We start from the raw sequence: 20,208 nt of genomic DNA, 5'->3' as shown, positions 1-20,208 counted from the left end.
CCCTTGGTATCAGTCTTCTTGAGACTAACTGCCATCCCAAAGCTCTTGCATGACTCAATATCTACCAAAGAGATTTTGCAGGGAAGATTCACTGTGGTCAACCAAGGCATCTTGCGATGTCATCTGTGACCAGGAAGTCTCTCAGTACCAGTTCTTTTACCTTGGTTTTTGCTCTAAGCCTTGACATGTTAAACAAGCCTCCATCTAGTCTGGTTTGAAGATAAGAGCCATTGCTGCAGTTCGTGAATGCATGAAGAAACGTAAATAAATCCATGAAGCAGAAATGAAACATAGATGTTAAAAAGCATGGGGGCTAAAACACACCCGTTTCAACCTGTTGTTGAAGTGAATCGGGGTGACCACCCCAGGCCCTGCGCTTTCAGGGGCTCTGTGGACATCACCACTCAGCGCAGGCGCTGACGGCTTTGCACTCCGGTCGCCCACCACCCTCCCCCGCACAGGCTGATATGCCCCGGGCCCTGCACACCCCTAGGCTAGTTCTGGCAGCAGGGGTACTTGAACTAAAGCTTGTTCAACAAGGAAGTAATTACTACACTCCAGCAAACTGCTCTATCATGCTGGAATTACAGCATGTCAGAGCAGCCTCCATGCTCATGTACAGACACCCCTAGAGATTGCAACCGAGGTAATATGATGCAAGTGACAACATTTTCAATGATGTTCAACAGGGAGATGCCTCAATGGTTGTCAGTCACTTCTAGCCCTTTTGTTTTTGTATAATTGCACTTCTTTCCAGAGTACTATATAACATCATGAAGCTTTCAAAGTAATTAATTGTTGGCACAGTTGTAGATTCCAGCAGGCAAAAGGTCTCTGCCAGATGCCTTGTTCCCAGGACTCGATTTAATGGCTTTCCGCAAATCTTCTAATATAGGTTTGTTGTCCAAATCCATCATAACTTCAAAATGTGGTAATCCTTCAAGCTAGTCAGTGAAACTGAAATCAAACATTGAATACAGAATTCCATAGTGTTCAATCCAATGCTCAAGTTGTTTTTATCAGTAATGACATTTCTATTTAAGTCTTTCAGCGGAGCTATCTTCCTTGACTAGACCAATTGCTTGTTTGGTGCCTTTATATATTCCTCAGCCATCTCCTACATCAGTTGCTTTCTGAATATCATCACAGAGTTTCAGTCAAAGACTAACGGATACAGTGCTGCTAAAACATCATTTGGCAAAAAGATAGAAGAAAAATGCAGACCAGTTTGAAGAACACGCGGCAGCAGTTCTACCACTGGCTGAGAAAAAAAGTACAGTTGTAACTAACTATAAGAAATCTCTCAAAATTGTAACCCTGGGAAATCTGAGAGAGCTGCCTCCTTTCATTTTTCTTTGAGCCCAAAATGTATGCCCAAGCTGACCATGCACAAAAGTCTAAATGGTGCCCTGTTAAAGCCAGGGACAGGCTGCAGCAGACATTCTGTTGTTCTGCCTTTTTCATTTTAAAGAATCAGTTGCGGCAAGCACTGGCACATCTCATTTTTCAAATAGTCTGTGCTTGATCTATAACTAGGTCCTTGCATCATGTAAAGAGCAGGGGTGCACTAAAAGATTTTCTTGGCCAATATGGCTGCTTAATAATTGGCCATTGGTATCAGCCAATATCAACTGAATAGCCGTTTTAAAGGAATGCAGTCTGGAAGCTTAGAAAGCCGCATCCTGCCAGTAAGTCTGTGTGGGGGAAGGGGCAAGAAAAGAGGCCCTCACGGTGAGGGAGGGAGTGGGCAGGTGCTGCCCAGCTAGGACAGTGAATGTGACCCTGGGGCTGAGGCATCTCATCCAGGGGGTACAGGATGTGGGAAGGGGGCTGTTCCCCACCACTGTTTTCTGCCCCCTCCTGATTTGTGCACAGGGTGAGGGTGGGCTGTAGGGTTGGGGCCAGGGGCTGCACCAGCACTAGGAGGGGTAGCTATGGGGAATTTTGGGGTGGCTATAGCCCAACCCATAAGCCACCCCTCTGAGTGCTACCACCTACCCCACCCCCTTGGAGCCCAGCCCCAGTCCAGCTCCCTGCCAGGAAGAGGCTGCCGCAGCCCCAGCCCTGACCCCAGTGGGCAGCCTCCTTCACCCCGTTCACAAATCTAGGGGAGCATGTGCCCCCTATGCTTCTGTCAGGGGTGCACACAGCAGTGGGGAGCTGTTGCCCCATGATCAGCCACCCACAAGGCTCTGTCCCACTCCTGGCTGGGGTCACATTTATCACCTTGGGTAGGCAGCACCTGTCCATCCCACTCCCTCACTCACTGTAGAGATCTCAATCTACATGTACCCCCCACCCAAACACCTCTTTCCTTCCCACCCCACCACAGGCCAGATGCTGACTCTCCACGCTGCCAGGCTGCATTCCTGGCTGTGTGCATGTTGCAGCTGTGCACATACATGTGGTGTTTACTGGTGATATTATTGGCTACACCAGCCAAAAAAAGCCAATTGCTGGTAATGTTAATTTTACTGATGCCAACCCATATGCAACCAATGTATCAGTGCATCTACAGTAAAAAGACTATGTGATCACTAACCAAACTTAGTAGTTAATGATATAGATACTGTAGGCAGGAGTGTCAAACTCCCCCTGGTTGGATTCTGATGCAACAGCAAGGGACTTAATGCAGCTACTGTTCACCCCCATTCATTTCGGGCTTCAGATTTCAGAGGAGAGCCCCACCCCTGAATTCCCAGCCCCTCTGGGAGCCCAACAGACCATATGACATGGCTCTGTGGGCTGAATCCAGTCCCCAGGCCACATGTTTGACATTCCTGCTGTAGGGCAAAATCGCTTTGAAATTCTCTTCAGACTAGATACATTTTATTCCCTTCCATTTCATTTTCAAGAACTTGAGGTTTTTTGTACCTCTCCCTGCTTTTGCACGATGGCTCTGTCTCCTCATCACCAGTTGCCTCCAACTGTTTGCTCTTTACCCATTCAGATTGAGCTGTCATGCCTGCCACTCCAGATCCTGGTCCTATTCTGCTCCCTAGTTCAAGTGTTACCAACAAAGCTTAGGACTGGTCAGATTTAGATTAATGAATTACTACAGTTTCCAAAATACTAATTGCAGCCATTCTGAGGCAACTAATTTTGAAGACTGCAGGCACACTTTTTGCAAGTAAAAACACAACTCTAAAGATGTGCAAGTTATCATCCAAGTGCCCAGAATTCCAGGTATTTCTTCTGTAAAATTAAGGCAAAAGTGTGAAAAGAAAAAAAGGGGAGATGTTGAAGGGAAGGTTTTTTAGTTAACTATTGAAGTTACAACTTACGTGTTCACAGACAAACTTTTCATATGGTCCAGACAGCTTGTCCCTGAACTCATACACATACTCCTCTACAGCATTCTTAGCATCGTTTCTTTCTTTCTCCAGCTTGTCTTGCATGATCATCCTGCCCTGTTTGGATCATGGGGAAAAAAAATCTATTTTATTAGAGCAATGTTAAGCGCAAAAGCAGAATCTTACAACAGTGCAGAATTTCAATCTCTGAAAGGCCTTGGCCCATCTCTGTCAAAATATTGACAGTTCTAAACCAATTTGTGCTCTCATTCCATGGATCAGTAATTCCATAATGTCATTCAAAATGATATAATTTTGCTACGTGGCAGCCAAGCAAGGCATTGCATTAACTCAGCATGAATCAGCTTTAATAAAAGATGCTGTGTTCCATTTTTATATCTAAGAAAGTTTTCAGTTGCTTAAGTGTCATTTAACAGAAACTAGATTAGAACAGGTCTCCTTAACCAAGGCTACTTAACTCACCTCTGTCTCAATATACATATTGAGTAGGTCTTTCCCTAACTGCCAGACCAAGTTAGCTTCAATAGGCAGCTCCACATTCTTCATCTTTATCTTGGGTTTTTTAGCTTCTGGTGGTTGATCACTTTTCTTCTCGTTTGTCTGGATTGGACAAAAGAGAAACAAGATCATGTTTCTGACATCTTGCAATAGGGAGCCCTAAAAGGAAGGCCTCCACTCTCTCCCCAGTGATGCTATTCAAAGGAACGTGGACTAAGTTTCTCAGCTTTCCTTCAAAACCCCCAACAGAGATAGACTATTGTCAGCTATTCCAGTCTTGTTCTACTTCATCTATTGTCAGGTATCTCCATATCATGAACGGGGTTGAGGAAACAGGGCGGGCAGTTACCAGAACTATGTTCTATCAGCAGCAACAAGCCATTCTTTAGAATCTCTGGCTTTTGATTGCAAGCATCAACACTGACGTGCTCATTATAAGAACACATGGTAAAAATTAAGTGCAAACTGCTAGCAGCCTCAGGCTGATTGTTTGCTGTTTGATTCTTTTTAGCGGTAACCCTTGTAAGCATCAATGTTAAGAGTTTGATTACAGGCCTTTTGCAGCAAGGACTTTGTTTTGCTTTGCAAGCTGCATACACTTTGTTCTAAAGTTTTCTTTTTAGTCTGGATTCCCCAGTTTGTCACAGCAGCTCTAGCAAAGGTTATTACATAATCCGAAATTCCTTCAAAGCACCATAATAAAGACATTATTAACAGAAAACCTGGGGGTGGACAGGGAAGCTTTTCAGAAGGCTGAAATATGGATCATTAGATTTTTGCCCACTTTATCTTGCCTTAAATAGCTACACACATTGGTGATTTCAGACAAAAAATTAATATGCAAAAAGTATTAACATAATTTGCTGCAAGGGCAGCAAGTTGCTTATAACTTTGTAGAGTTACAGTTTTAAAGAGCAGCATAAGACATTATAACTTTTTTCAACAGAATGAGTTTAAAGGGTCACTCACTTTCTTGGTATCTGGGTTTTTGTTTTCTTCAGAGGGAGGTTCTGACGAAGGGGAAGACTGTGATGTTTGCTGCTCATCAGTTTGTACCCGGGACTGTGTTCCAGCTTCACTGTTGTCTTGCTGGACATTGTTCTGAAATGGAAGTCCAGGCACAAAGGATGTATAAAGCAGGTGTACTTACATTTAATAAAATCTTAATTGTTAAGCACTCTCCACTCAAATACATGTGTACTTGCACATGCTGTTGGAAAGAGATACAAGATACAATTACATGCTGTTGCCAGCCTTGGCCATTTGCAAGGGGCCTAGGCCAAGCTGCAGAAGTCTGGCTAATCAGAAGGCCTTCAAGCCTGTTTGAGTGACCACAGCATGAACCTTTGCAGATACGACAATTAGTTTTGTCAGCAAAGTAAAGGAAGCCATACACTTATTTAACTAAACACAATTAAACAAAAGTACAAGGCTTGAAAGGAGACATAAGGGAAGACCATACATTAAATAATCCAAATACATCATATCATAGTTTTATCTTAAAATATTAGTAGTAGTGATTAATGTAACCAAATGTATTGGATGTTACTTTGCTATAATAGATTTATTTTTGTTAAAATGCTTAGATAATTTGTAAACACAAGAAAAGCCTCAGAGAAGACCGTGAACTAAGGTAAAGAAGAAACAGGCCAGTGTTGAACAGCATTCCACAACAGGGAACGAAAGGAGATAAGAAACCCTCCCGTTTACTTTCCCAAGGATATGCAACCCAACTGAGATTGGACTCCTTCCAAGTCACAAGAGATCTGGTTTAATCCAGTTTCAAAAGTTTCAGTGAAACAAAGAAATTTAAATAAAGCAAATCAGAGATCATTTATCGGAGCAGGGGTTTTCAACCTTTTTGGGTCTGTATATCCCCAGCAGCCGGTCGAGAAAGCAGGAGTCCCCTGACAGCCAGGCAACAAGCGGGTGGGAGGGGGGGGGTGCTCCAGCAGCTGATTGGTGATGGGGTGTGGGGAGATCCCCACGGCCAATTAGCAAGTGTGACAGTGGCGGAAGTGTCAGCAGCAGTGGGAAGGCCCACTGCTGAGTACCCCCTGAAGCCATCCCAAGTACCCCCAGTTGAAAACCCCTGCATTAGAATATTAGAACCAGCCATCTATAAAATATTGGGCATAGGCTGGAAGGAAATTTGGAGAACTCAACAAATTCAAAGAGACCTGCTGCTCCCACCTCCCGAGTCTCCCCAGCCAATATAGGTGAGAATCTATGTTGTGCTGTCACAAGTAGCCAGGCAGACTTTTGGATAAACGTTTATTTTTGTGTCTTAAAATGCAAGCAAATAAAAGGTTGGGCTGTCTACCTGTTTCTGCCCCTTACTAGCAACCTACCCACAAGGTTACCTGTAATCTGGGTAACAGCGCATGTCAAAAAATGCCTAAGCAAAGGAAAGACTAGCAGTTGGGTGGTGTGACAGCTCTGTGTTACTACTTTCCCAAATGGAAGATCACTTTACCGAGTAGCAACTTTGCAATCGAAGTGTCAGAGAATTAAGTTCACCATAACACAGGGTTCTTCCCCCTTTTTCATCCTTGTCAGTGTTACTAGAAAAGGCTATAGTTTTCCCTCTGCGTAAATTTGATATTTAATATCCGATTACATCCCTGTAATATCAAGAGTTAGTTCTGACTACTCATCTTCAGTCATGCGTTAAGTCTTCCCCATTTGGGAAAGTTGCAACTCCCCAAATCTCTGAAGACACACTACAACTTGACCCTAAAATGTTTTATCTGTATATACAGATGCCTCATTCTAGTTTCCTCAAAGTGTCAAACTTTCTAGAATGGGACATAAGCATGAGTACAGATGTTTTTCAGGGCAGCAGTGAGATTCTCTCTTTCTAGGTTTTGTGTGCTCCTAAAGTTACAAGTTCTCACATGTATTTTGCCCACAGGCCCTAGACAGCTCACAGGCTCAATATGGCCCACCAAATGATTTTGTCTGGCCTGCAGCAGGTCCCTTGGTCCTGGCCAGTCCAGGCTTAAGGAGCAGCCTGGGCTGTGAAGTGTGTGGCCAGTCCTGCCACTCTCAGGTGCGCAGTGGCTGGACTCCATTTCTGGGCAAACCTGGCTGGTGGTGGTGGCGGCTTCTTCCAGCTGCCACTGCTGGATCCAGCCTTGCTGTCTGGTCACTGCAGCCTATCTGCCCCACACCCACAAATGGGGGCTTGGATGGGGCCACAGGCTGGCAGAGAGCTGCGTCTGGAAGCAAGATTGGTGAGAGGGGCTGGGGAGACCATGGGATCTTTGGGTGGTGATAGTGTGGGGCCAGAGCTGTGATCTGCTGTCTGCACGTCCCTGCAACAGGCATGGGTTCTGTAGGCACGTGCATGCAGGGAACGATTTCGACTCTGCCCCAGCCCCAAACTATCGCTGCCCCAAGATTCTGGCCCCAGCCCCAGACTCAGCTCCCCACCCACACACAGCCCCATCCCAGCCGCACACCCTGCCTATGCAGCTGCTGGCCAGTTTCCATGGAGACCCTGGGACTGCCGTGGGGTCAGTGTGGGGCTGAGGCCCAGAGCAGAGCTATGATCACTGCCATGCAATCCCATGGTCTCCATGGAGGCCAGCTGAGGGCCTCATGGAATGGGGCTGCAGACAGGTGGGAAGCTGTATCTGGGGCCAGGATTTGGGGGCAGTGACAGCACAGGGTCAGGGCAGAGCTGTGATCCACTCCCTGCCTTCCCCTGGCTCCAGAAATTGGCACCCATCAGAGGTGTGCAGTCAGTGGATCATGGCTCTGCCCCAGTCCCGCACTGTTGTTGCTGCAAAATCCCACCCTATGATCCTGGCCTCGCCCACCTGTCCTGTGGCCTCATCCCACACAGGGAGCTTTGGTGAGTTGTTGGGAGGGGGACAGGAGGGGGTGCTGATGCAGCCTGCTACAGCTTAGCAAAATTCCTCATGCTGTTATATGAGAATTTACTTTATTTTTTAAATAAACTATAGAAAAGAAAAAGCCAACTTACATCATCTTCAGGAGGCTGCTGGTTCTGAGATTCTACTTGAGCCTCAGCATTGAGATTCTCATTCTCTTCAGCTTTAACTTGTTCCATCATGGATGCAGTAGACACACTGAAAATGCCATGGGTGTTCACACGGACCTTGACTTTCACTTTAGACTTCTCTCCATCTTTCTGAGCTGCGATGTTCTGGATAATGTATCTACCTAAAAAGAAAGGTGACCAAGAGTTCATGTGGTATTATTTGACATATGTTCCCTGTAAAGTCATATTAGATAGAATTATGCATCTTATGGAAAGAAAGAAAGAAAATGCAAAAGTTCACGAGGACTAGCTCGGATAACAGAAGTTACAGGGAACGCTTAACCCATCAACAATGGGAACAGGAAGGGGAAACATAAGTTACCTTAACATGCAATTGCAGTTTTAACTTTATCTCATGCTAGACATGCCTAATAGAAAGACAACACATTTTATCCCCTTAAATTCCAGGCTTCCAGCCTCAGCCCAGAATCTAACAGCACTAACAACAGAAATGCTGTAATCCAGACTACGCTTACACAACACCTGTGCCAATCTCAGTTCTGAGAGTAATTTAATTCTAATAATAATGCAGAAAAATGTGGTAAAATTTAGCCAATTAATAATAGCTTAAGTTTGAGGCCAGATGCATTTGTTCAGTGTCCAGAATGGGATTTCCAGACACTGAATTTATAAGACATGAAAAATAAGCAATAAATAAAAACCTCAATTGTAGACAGCTGTACAGTTTCATAGTTAGTAGGGTTGGAAGGGCCCTGAGCAGATCATCAAGTCCGACCAACCCCCTGCCATGGCAGGAAAGGATGCTGGGGTCAAACGACCCTGGCAAGGTATCTATCTAGCCTCCTTTTAAAGACCCCCAGGATAGGAGCCAGCACCACTTCCCTTGGAAGTTGGTTCAAGATCCTAGCTGCCCTGACTGTGAAGCAGTGCCCCTCCTGATACCTAGCCTGAATCTACTCTGTCAATTCATGGCTGTTATTCCTTGTTACTCCCAATAGTGCTGAGGGGAACAGGGACTCCCACTGCCTGCTGGTCCCTCTTGGCCAGTTTATAGACAGCCACCAGATCCCCCCTCAGCCTTCTCTTGCAGAGGCTGAACAGGTTCAGGTCTCATAGCCTCTCCTCATAGGATCTGCCCTGCTGCCCCCGATCACACGAACGGCCCTCCTCTGGACCCTCTCCATGTTGTCCACATCCCTCCTGAAGTGCGGTGCCCAGAACTGGACGCAGTACTCCAACTGCAGCCTGACCAATGTCATAGAGGGGGAGGATCACCTCCTTGAACCTGCTCACGATGCATCTGTGGATGCATGACAAGGTGCAGTTAGCCTTCCTGACTGCGTCCCCATATTGGTGGCTCATGTTCATCTTTGAGACAATAATGACTCCAAGATCCTTTTCTGCCTCTGTGCTGACAAGAAGGGAATTTCCCAGCTTGTAGGCATGCTGCTGGTTCTTTCTCCCTAGGTGCAGTACCCTGCACTTGTTAGTATTGAGTGATAAAAAGGATTATAAGATTTACTAAAGCAAGGGGCTAAAACCAATACAGAGATAGAAATGAGTATCTGTCTTTTCTGCAAGTTAATGTTCAATATAGAACAATGTAAAAAAAATAAGCTTACTCCAGTTTCAACTCTCATAGGAATAAAAAAGTCTAATAATGTACTTTGATACAGGAGTCAAAATGAGTTAAAACTCCCAGAAAGTTTTAAATACGTATTGGGAAGCTGAGAAAGAAAACTGGCTAAGACTATACAGCTTTGGTTCATGCAACTTGATTAAAATGGACTTATTTAATAACATGAGTATTTCCTGTATATACACATACACACACTATATAGGTATGCACCAACAACTAGGGCAAGTTATACTTATAACAGTTGCTTAGGAGTGAGAGTTCCAAATTAGTTTTCTATATCAGGACTGTCCAATTTGTGGCTCTCAGACTCCTGTCCTGCTACTACTACTTTCCATTGCTCTTGCTGCTGCATGCACACACGTGTGCCAGCACTGGCTGCCCATGATGGCAGCAGCTATGCTGTGCACACTCCCTGCCCTCTGAAGAATAGTGTTTTGCACCAGCACAAAGGTTATGACCTCAGTTCTCATGAATCAAAGGTGGCCTGAACAAGCCTGACCAATGCAAGGCTAATGTAAACTCCCCCCCCCCAAACACAACCCAAAACCAAAATCAAAACAAACAACCCTCAACAACTTTGATTAAACATTACAAGGAAACACTACAAGAGTAAAAGCAACAAAAGCCTTTTTAATTCTCTGGCTTTGAATTCTCTAGTAAAAGTGAAATGACAGAAGCTTTGTTTTCAGGAGAGGGGTTTATGGATATTTTAAAAATCAGACTGCTGTGATACAAGGTGGAAAACTGGACTAATAGAAACATTAATAAATCCTTTAAAATAAAATGATTATGCAGTACAATGCTATACTTCTTAGCAAACTTTAATTTGCACTCTGGAAAAGGCTATTGGAAACCAAACTAAATCCTAACTCAATCTCATGTAAACAGGGCCAAATTAAAACCAAATCTCTGGATATCAAAGACTATGCAAATCCAATAATAGAAAACAACTGTTGTATATATAAACATTACACAGTCTTTGTTAAAGCAGCGATAAAGTTATACCAAATGATTTGAGACAGGAGAGTGCCACTTCATCAGAACAATCACTTACCAATCTTTGACTCAGGATATGGAACAACTTTAGGATAAGAATAGAAAGCTTCCAGTTCAAATGGACCTTTTCTATAGAAGGTGAGGACTTTAGAAAAAGGTGCTGCATGATTTCTGCTGAAGACTTCATGAACCCTACAGTTAATATCAAATAAGAGTTATTTTCACTGGAACAGTATTGACTGGCTCAAACTTCCTTGGAGAAATGTTGAATACTTTGACATAATGTTTCAGGAATATTTCCAAAAATGCATATTTGCTATAAAACTATACACAGAGCAGCAACTTAATTTTACACTTAAACTATCACACTTCACTCCCATTAGAATCTCATGAGCAATCCAGTTTAGTTATGGGTAGGAAATTGACAGACCTGCATAACTTGAGTTTTAGTCAAATCTTCCTCTACTCCTTTGAAATAACAGTTGAAGGTCTAATTTGCACTTCTGTAACATGCTTCATCATGGAATCTTAAGAGCCGATTACATTCCCACTTGCCTGGTAATCTGCTTTCTCTGGCTCAGTCAAGAGAACCCAAACACTGGAACGTTCCTCCGTTCTTGCTCTAACAGAATAAGCAACTGGAGCATCCAGCATTCTTCTGCTTTCTAAGCTCTTGCCTCCACTTTGTCAGTTTAATTCCTTCCCATTTCCAAGAAATTTGCTCTCCCTCCTTGCTGAACCCTAGTCTTGGAAGCCTGGCTAAGTGAGACGTTAACTGCCACAGAAAGCATGTTTCTGAGAAAGTGGGAACACAATTTATTTTCAGCAGCTTTGCCTGCTAAAGAACATTTGCTAGGTTGTATACAGCAGTGCTGGATGAGAAAGGGACATGACTAAACTCAGGCTGATGAAAAAACACGAGGGGAGAGGGGGAACCAGCAACTTCTACTTTATCTGCTCTTCCGGGATAAGGGACAGATCCTGTTCACTCAGTCACTAACTATTAACATGAAAGCACAAAAACCACATCAGGAACCACGACAGCAGGAAAGATGGTCCTACCACATTACTCCTCCCAATCTAGACAGGCCAGCGAAGCCCCTAGGAGAGTTAGGCAATTTACCTTCATCTAAATCTCCCTGTATAAATCAAGACAGCCGCACTTCTGGTCAGCCTAAACTACAGTGGTTTTGCCCAGTATTGTATGGAACCCCCCCAAGTATAAAATAGTGCTCTCTGTTCGTATGGCACAGTACAGGTAGTTCACTACAGGTGCCCCCTTTGTTTCAGAAGTGTTGGAATGGAATCCTGCAGCACCGAAGGCATTAAAACAAGTTTAGCATAAGAGTAGAGAACGCTTTACTACTTGGAATAAGGTGGCTGACTTACAGTTCACATTGGCCAGTTTTGGGTAAACAGGATTACAATTGACCTTTGATAAGTAGTTCTCTTTAGGAAATGATTAGCAAGAAAGAAAGACAGAGGGAAGTTCCAGGGAACAGCAAATATTCTGGGATAATATTGCCAGATGTGTTAGTTTGTCACCGTCTCAGTCATCATCTCTATCTAATTTCAGATGCAACTTTGCTACTCCAACATAGCAGGAATCCTACAGAACGGTACTGCGACAAGGGGTAAAGTTTCACCACTCCCATTGGCCCCGCTTAAATCAGAGACAGTAGGTTGCTGTTCCTGCCATGTTTACCTTCCTGCTTGGTTGCTCTGAGCAATGCAAGAATCAGAATGAAGCAGTAGGAAGCCGTAACAAGCCAAGTCTTGTAGTCACTAGCTCTTCTAGATCACCGCTTAGTTAAGAAAGATTACAGATTAATGTAGGGAAATGAAATAATATTGCTTATTAGTCAGTGGTCTCAGAACACCAGTGGTATAAGAGGCTTCCTCCAAGTTTGAGTTACTAAACGCTTCATATTCTGGGTGGGGATAATTCATTCAGATTGACTTTAAAGTAAGCCAAAGTGTTTTTCATCCTACATCATTACCACAAAACCACAGTCAAAACTGACAAGTGCTTTGCAGTGGAACATCAAGACCCAAGTTAAAACGCACACATGAATCCTTTGATCTTGCAATGCCCACACCCAAAAGATAACTAAATTTTAAGCTACTTACCCTTCAGTATCATCTGCTTCTGTGTTCCACAGCAAAGATATGGAAAATGGGACTGCATCTGTCACAGAGAATTCTCTCACTTTGAAAGCTGGAGAAAGAATTGCACACTGGAAGATAAACAAAGCGCTGTTACCACTGGTTATTTGTGCAAGTTCTACACCTTAAAACTTCCTTTCTTTAACTGTTAGTGAAAAAGCCACACTGTATTGGCTACACTAAAACAGAACTGGATAAAATTAACTGTTTAAACGAGAGCTTAATCTGAGAGAAGACAAAATGATCCTCACATTAAAGTGCTGGGCCTGAAGAATGTGAAGAGTCCTTTATTTTATAAGACTAATTCTGGTTTCCTGCAAAATAAATATTGGAACCAAGATTAATCTAAATTCATCTTGTTGCTTAACCCGTCAAGAGAACTTCAGTGCTCTGAGAGTCAGGTGGTTGTGCTGCATGCATTCAGCAGTTCAAGTGTGTAGCCTACTGCAGTTGTTGCTAACTTGACTACTTCCATAAATACAGAGTGCAGGACTTGGCAACCTTTCATAGACTGACACGCTGCCAATGCCCTGTCACAGGCCATCATTCTTCTCCGCAGCATCCCCTTCCACAGTACCCAAGCCACTTGATGCCACCTCCACTACACACCACCCATACTGCCATTTCTCAGCCTCAATAGCTTGGACAAATTCAGCAGTAACTGTAAGCATTGCGTGCCATAGAGGGTGAGAAACAGTAGCAGAGAAGGGTTGTGTTCTTTGGCACTAGATATAAAGCATTTGAATATATTGGTGATATACCTTTCAAAGGCTGAGTAAAAACACTTAACTAAATCACTGGTTCTCAATGTGTGGTATGGGTACCACGAGTGGTATGCAGACAATCTGTCAGTGGTACACATTAGCAGATTTATTATAATTACTTTATATGACAAAAATTTGCCAGTGGTTCTTAAGGTTGTATCATTTTAAAATCAGTGGTGTGCAATCTGTCAGTCTGGGAACCGCTGAACTAAATCATTCCTGCCAGAGATGATCTTCCTAGGTCACTTGCTTCCAAAATGTAGTCAGATGTATTCCATAGCCAAAGCAATGACAAAAATGACAAAAGATAATGCCCTGAATGCCTTAGAGCAGGATTTTTCAACCTTTAAGGAGTGTGGCCAGCCAGGCAGCACCTGTGCGGCCCCACAGATGGGAGCTGTTGCCCTTGCCCTCTTCACCTCCCTGCTCCTGGGAGGTGGTGATGCGGGGTGGTGAGTGGCAGTGCTCCATCCCTGCCCACCTAAGCGTACCCCCTAGCCCCTTTCCAAGTACCTCCATGGGTACATCTACCCCCGGCTGACACCCCTGCCTTAAAGTCTTACTGTTTTTGCTCATTTGTATTGCCTAGATTTCTGCTTGCCAGTCAAGTTTCGAAACTGTTTCATAAACACTCAGCAGCATCAACAGAATAGGCCAGAAGGGTGACAGAGAATGAAGTACTTTGACAAGACAGAATTAGGAGTTTCGGAAAAAATGGTAATTGCTCTAAGAGCTCAAGCCAGGTAATGTGTAGTGAGTGTTTTTAGTTCACTCAATCAGTAAGCGATACAGCTTTAAGTACCAATCGTTGCAGCAGCCAGCATTTCCTATGTTGCTTTAAGAGTTCTTCTTGCGAGTCATCATAACTGCATGGTCAATTCATCAAGAAGTGTGCCCAAAAATTCAGATTCAAGAGAAAAAGAGGTACTCTGAATACTATACCTGGAGAGCACAGCCTCTTGCTACTGCTTCATCTGCATTCAATGTTGTGCTGACATCCTTCCCGAAGAACTTTGAAATCCTCTCTTTAACAGCTGGAATGCGTGTTGCTCCACCCACAATCTCAACAGAAGTCACATCTTCCACTTTAAGCTGCATTTGTTCCATTAAGGAAAGGAGAGGCACTTCTATCCTTTGAAGGAGGTCAGCACATAATTCTTCAAACTGGGATCTAGAAATTTTTGGAGGTTTTAGAATAGATCCTGACCAACTGTTTTTAACTGTATGTTGTAATAAAACAATCCAAGCCAGGGACAGGCAAAATACGGTCTGCAGGCCAGATCTGGCTCACCAGGCAATTTCATTCAGCTTCTGGGTGGGTGCCTCCCAATATCCTGTACCAGCCCGGCCTGGCCCCGAGCTGCTCCTGCTGCGCTTACATGGGGCTGAGCCCTGCTCACTCCTGCAGGGGCAACTCATGCCGCATCTGAACCCTTGCCTGTGGGATGGCCCTGACCCTGCGCCCACAGGTAGAAAAGCAGCAGTGGGGAGGGGAGTGTCAGAGGCAGCAGGCAAGCAGGAAGGTAGGGAAGCAGCAGGGGAAAGGCAGCAGCAGATAAAGTGGCATCTGGGCAAGAGCACAGGTCCTGCACCAGTGCCCTAGGGCTGGGGCTGGTGGGGTGGCAGGAATGCGCAGCCCAGGTTGGCAGGGGCGAGGGGTCCCCCTGGTTCCATCATACGAGGCTTACCAGAGCTCACATGCAGTTCCCAGGTTCTCTGCCTGAGCCATGTGCCTCCAGGGGGAGCCCTGCACAATGGAGCTGCCAGCCTGGTCCCACAAGTCCTGGGGAATGGCAGGGAGGCTCCACACTGTGGAGCTGGGCTGGCTCCTCCCCTCTCCCTGCCACCCTGGCCAAGTCCCATGACCTGCACCACTGGCTTCATTGCGCAGAGCTCCGCCCAGCAGTGCAGGGCTCAGGCATGCCTCGTGCGATGAAGCCGGTGGCCTGGCCATATGCAGTCCTGGGGTTCACTAGGACCACATTACTGGGGGACTCTGCCTGCTGCTGGCCCCAAGCTCCTGCTGCTGCCACTGGCAGGCAGGAGCTGTGTGCAATGGAGGGTCATGTTCATGGGGGGGGGGTGTCCCACATGCACACTCCACCATACATATGCACCCACATTCCCCTCCCCTCCCCCCCTCCCACACACAGATCCCACAAACCCCATACGCATCCCTCCCACAGCATACAAGAGTAAGGCTTCATTTTGAGCTATTATGCAATTGCCTTTATATACACATTACACAGACACAAAGCCAGGACAAAAATATTCTTTCAAATCAAATCAAAGTGTTATGGTAAGTGTTATATAATTTGTTTTTTTCTAGTTCCAAGATGGCAAACCCCTCTTCTCAAAAGGAGTACTTCCAGGGGTAGGGGGGAGGGATTTCCAGTGGCAAAGGTCGGGGATAGGGACAAGACTGCTGCTCCCAATATGGCAACAAGGGGGCAGGGTACCTGTCAAGGGGTAGGGCTACCCTTGCAGCCCTCCATAGCTCATGAATACTCGTTAAGTGGCCCGCCAGCCAAAATAATTGCCTGCCTCTGGACTAAGCCATCACAACTTCTCTTAACTTTAAAAATGCTTAAGTGTTTGTGAAGGTGCCTGTAACCGAGTCCCATTTAGTCTCCAGCATAAGGAGGAAGGGGAAGGGCTCTTTAAGAATAATTAAACAGCTCTAAGTCCCCACCCTTGATATCTTTTTAAGGCTGGGTCTCAGCAGCAACCGTCAGAAATACTCCAACAGTGAAAGACGATAGCACTCCTAACAGAGAAGCCAGGACAGGTAACACTGGGTGTGTCTACACATCCATTAATGGACCATAATAATGGGGCCTTAAGTTTAGTACCTCTGCGCACCTATACACAAGTGTGGAGGCTGTTTTGTCACACTGGAATTCCAGCGCATCAGAACAGACTTGATTAACTGAGTCTGCTGGAGTGTGGCAGTTACCGTGCCCCAGCAGTCTCCTGTGTCTTGTGCACAGTGTCCTCACACTTAAAAATGGTGGCAGGGGTGCTTAAACTTAAAGCAAGTCAAACAGAATACATGTAAGACGTACCCTGTAATAACAACAGGTACTAACGTAATGTGCTATAATTGGCACTACTGCACATTAACACAGACTAACAGTTTGTATGATGCTTAGTACACATTGGACTAAAGCTACTGCACATTAGCATGGTTTTTGCCAGCTGTACTAATGCACAGTAGCTTAATGTGCATTGGACTAATTCATCTTCTGTAGATGCACACACTGACTAAGGCATACTGCAGAGGGGCAGCACTTGTAAGAAACCTGGCACCAGGACACAATGAAGAGTCTAAACTGTGAGGTACTACACACAGCTGAGCAGGGTCCTCCCAGCCCAGAGTCCTGCTCATTGAGAGCATCAACATGCAGCATTTCAGTGACATGGCAAAACTGGGAAGGAGGAACACCTGCTGGGTGTGGGGACCATAAGGCCTGCACTGTACCTGGGGAGGCAGCAGCAGTGGTTGGTCACAGTACCCAACTTAAGGGATAGTCCCAGTATGGGCAGAGCATGAACAGCTACTATACAACTTTCCCACATATTGCTATAAAAAACACAGACATTCTTATAAACCAAGACCAAACAAGTGAAATGAGCATTTTAGGAAATAACTTATCCCTTCTATAGAGAGGGATAACCAACTAAGGATGCAGGCAGTTTTGGTGGGTCTTGTGCTGTGGAAACCCTTCTCCAAAAAAGCTCCAGGCACAAATATCCAACTGTTACTTTGTCTGCAATAAATGTAAATTAGCAAAACCACTCCAGTATAAGCAGTCACCCATGTAAGACTCTGTTCTCCAGTTCTCTATCAACATGGTTTTTTTTCCCTGCAAATACAACAATGAACAACCTCCAGCTCCCAGCTGCTTTCCACCCATTCCAACCACCTGGCACGATGAGAAGCCACCTGCAGTAGGTTAAAGGTGGTTGGAAGCTGGAGCTGGAGCCCCATGCACTGGGAAAGAAGCCAACCGGCTGCAGCTCCCCCCCCCCATAGCATATGGTGCCCGGCATACATCCCCACAGCTGCCTTCGCTTTCTAGTGCTACCTGGAGTGGTGCAGCAGGGGCAGGAGGAAGAGCTGCAGGAAGTGGGGGGGAGCCAAGCAGTACCTGGGCAGCTCCAGCTGCACTGGGAACAGCCCCACCAAGAAACTGTGCAAGCTGGGCCAGGGTAAGCAGGAGCACGGTGCAGGTTGCCCCAGGTGGGTGTCAGCAGGACCCCAGGCCAAATACAATCAACAGGGCAGGCACCCATCTGTGGGCCAAATCCAATCAGTTGATGGGCTGAATCTGGCCCACAGGCCATAATTTGCTTACCCCTGTTCCAGACCCAAGGTTGTGCTGGAAAGAGGGGCCATTTCAACTCTTTTGTGGGAAACATATGCAGACATGCTGCACTGGTATTCTAATATGGCAATTTAAATTGGATTATATAAAACTTATCTACTTTCCTTATGCCACTGACTGTACCAAAAGGTATAACATGGCCAGGCACCCAGGGCAGCTCCTACCTGCAGAGTCAGCAGCAACTTTCAGCTACTGCCACTGGCAACAGAGTTGTGTGGGTGTAGTGGCAACCCTTTTTCCTTATTCCCTTGCTGCCTCCACCTTTTCAGTTGGCACTTGGAGCATCTGCCCTGGCCATCTCTCCCTGGTTACATCACTGGTAATAATGACGATTGACATTTGTTTTAAAACTACTGAACAGTACTAAACTGAAGCTCTGTATTGACATTTTTTAGAACTAGAGAAAATAAAAGCAACTGTTGAGTTGTTGGCATTCTTAAAATAATGTTCTGGTTTTCTTAGCTGTAACTCACCTGTTCAGTTTCCCAGACACATCTCTGTCATTCATAAAGCATTCAATATTCAAGGGAATATCTGTGCTGTTAGAGCTCATTAATTTCTTCAGTTTCTCACACTCCTGGTATAGACGAAGAAGTGCTCTGATTCTGGATTTTGGATCCAATTTGTACCTTGCTTTTATTTCTGCACAAAAATGGTCCACTAACTTTTCATCGAAGTTTCTTCCACCTAGGAAGGGGTCAAAGGCTGTGCCAAGCACCTGGTTTGAAAGAACATAATCATTTTGGTTTTACATTTGATGGCCAGCTAGAACACTGCTTGTTCACCAATACCAGCTAGTCTTTGTTTCATAAAAAGCAGAACACTGGCTTACTTGTTCCAATTTGTAGGCTTTCAGAATCAGTCAATCATATCAGCAGAATTTGGTCTTTACTTATGAAGTGGAGGCAAGCCTATGTTTAAAAAAGAAGCTAGACGACAAGCCAGCATATTAAGGGCTTTCATCCATATATGTCCACCCAGTATGACAACCTCAGTGACACCACTCCAAGTAAGAGTGCAAGCCACTTTCATTCTAAATATAATGTGATACAAGCAGAAAATACTAAGAGAACTAGAATTTTTAATCTTTGTAACCACAGTACTACTTTCCATGCATTTAATAACTGCTTCCAAAGTTCTGTTTAAACAAAGGTGTACAGCTGGAACTTAGTCTTGTATATTCTGCCACTGCCCAAGATATGTTCTAAGGTGGCCAGCAAGTGTAAGGCTTACTGCTGTATTTCGTTACATTTCGCATATTTAGATTGTAACATACAACAGTTAGCTTTCTAAAAGCAGTTTGTCATCCACTTAAGTTATACGTTCCACTTCCCCCAAGACAACTTAATTCACAATCTGCAGCAACCCCTGCTGATCAACAGAGAGAGATGCTTTTCAATTTAGGCATGTTTTAGTGGCGATACAGGGTTTTTTCAGTCTTTATTATACTTTACACTGCCAAGCATTATAAAACACAAATGGGCATATCAGATTTGACTACCTTTAGCTTACTCTTGTTAAAAGCACAGGCCAATACTTGAAATGCAGAATGTCCCATGTCCACAAACACTACTATCCGTGGTTTGTCTTCTGGAGCTGGAAGGTCTTGTTTATAAATTCCATAGTTCAGAGCCACTGTAAAGCAGGAAGTGTTCAAGGTTATCTATCAGCAGAATCTCTGGTAGGTCTTCATTCAGCACACTTTAAAAGTATCCACTAACATTAGGTAGGACAACAGTAACAAAGAGGAGAGGGGGTCACTAGATTATCTAATTTTGCAAGAAAGCACTATAGTTTATCAGACAAAATTTGCATCTACTTATTAAGTCAATGTAGTGCGTTTTAAACAAGGTCTAAGGTTCTCCAATTTGAGACCAAATATTTTGCATCTTCCTTTTAATTCTCTCTTCCTTCTAAAGAACACCTAGTAGTCTGTGGAAGCCTGCAAAACCAAAGTGACTTTAAGCAAGCACATGCAAGTGCATTTGGTTCCACTGTTTTTGCAAATGCCTATGGCAGCAAAAAACTGCTTCGTCACGTATCAATGATTTATGAAAGAAAAGCTGCTCATCCTGCATTAGCTGTCGTTCTACTAGATCAGGGGTGGGCAAAATACAGCCCATGGGCTGGATCCAGCCTGCAGAGGATGTTTCTCCAGCCCGTGGCAGGTCCTGCTGCCCCCTGAGCATGCAGCAGGGCTGGGGTGGCTCTGCAGTTGGACAGTCTTTCCAGGCAGTCCAGGTGGTGGCAGCTTTCTTCAGCTGCTACCGCCACTGGCCCCAGCCCTGACTCCAGTCCATCCCAGCCTGCTCTGTAATGCCTGCTTGCGTTGAGCAGCAGCAGCAGCCAGGTAGAAGCTGCTGCTAAGCAGGGGGGAAAAAAAGCAACCCCCACTCCAGCAGTTCTTGCTGCA

General features: G+C 44.9%; 2 protein-coding genes across 2 annotated transcripts in view; one reads left to right on the top strand and one right to left on the bottom strand.

Annotated features, from left to right (window-relative positions):
• The window catches only part of LOC102576686 (WD repeat-containing protein 64), a 91,067-nt gene extending 86,078 nt beyond the window's left edge, over positions 1-4,989 (top strand). Inside the window, exon 32 of the mRNA XM_019498289.2 lies at positions 4,814-4,989. The gene's annotated coding sequence lies outside the window, so the exon portion shown is untranslated. The remainder of the gene's footprint in view (positions 1-4,813) is intronic.
• HSPH1 (heat shock protein family H (Hsp110) member 1) overlaps positions 1-20,208 on the bottom strand; it is a 42,462-nt gene that overhangs the window by 4,895 nt on the left and 17,359 nt on the right. The window contains exons 6-14 of the mRNA XM_006263641.4: positions 19,297-19,430; positions 18,269-18,513; positions 14,350-14,578; positions 12,608-12,714; positions 10,536-10,669; positions 7,804-8,003; positions 4,782-4,913; positions 3,777-3,914; positions 3,285-3,410 (exon numbers count right to left, since the gene is read on the bottom strand). Coding sequence (XP_006263703.1) covers positions 3,285-3,410; positions 3,777-3,914; positions 4,782-4,913; positions 7,804-8,003; positions 10,536-10,669; positions 12,608-12,714; positions 14,350-14,578; positions 18,269-18,513; positions 19,297-19,430 — 1,445 coding nt within the window. The remainder of the gene's footprint in view (positions 1-3,284; positions 3,411-3,776; positions 3,915-4,781; positions 4,914-7,803; positions 8,004-10,535; positions 10,670-12,607; positions 12,715-14,349; positions 14,579-18,268; positions 18,514-19,296; positions 19,431-20,208) is intronic.

The sequence above is a fragment of the Alligator mississippiensis genome, chromosome 1, assembly GCF_030867095.1.
Source record: "Alligator mississippiensis isolate rAllMis1 chromosome 1, rAllMis1, whole genome shotgun sequence".
Classification (NCBI taxonomy): domain Eukaryota; kingdom Metazoa; phylum Chordata; order Crocodylia; family Alligatoridae; genus Alligator; species Alligator mississippiensis.
Note: the sequence above shows the minus strand (reverse complement) of the source record. Positions and strands in the feature narration are given on the sequence as shown.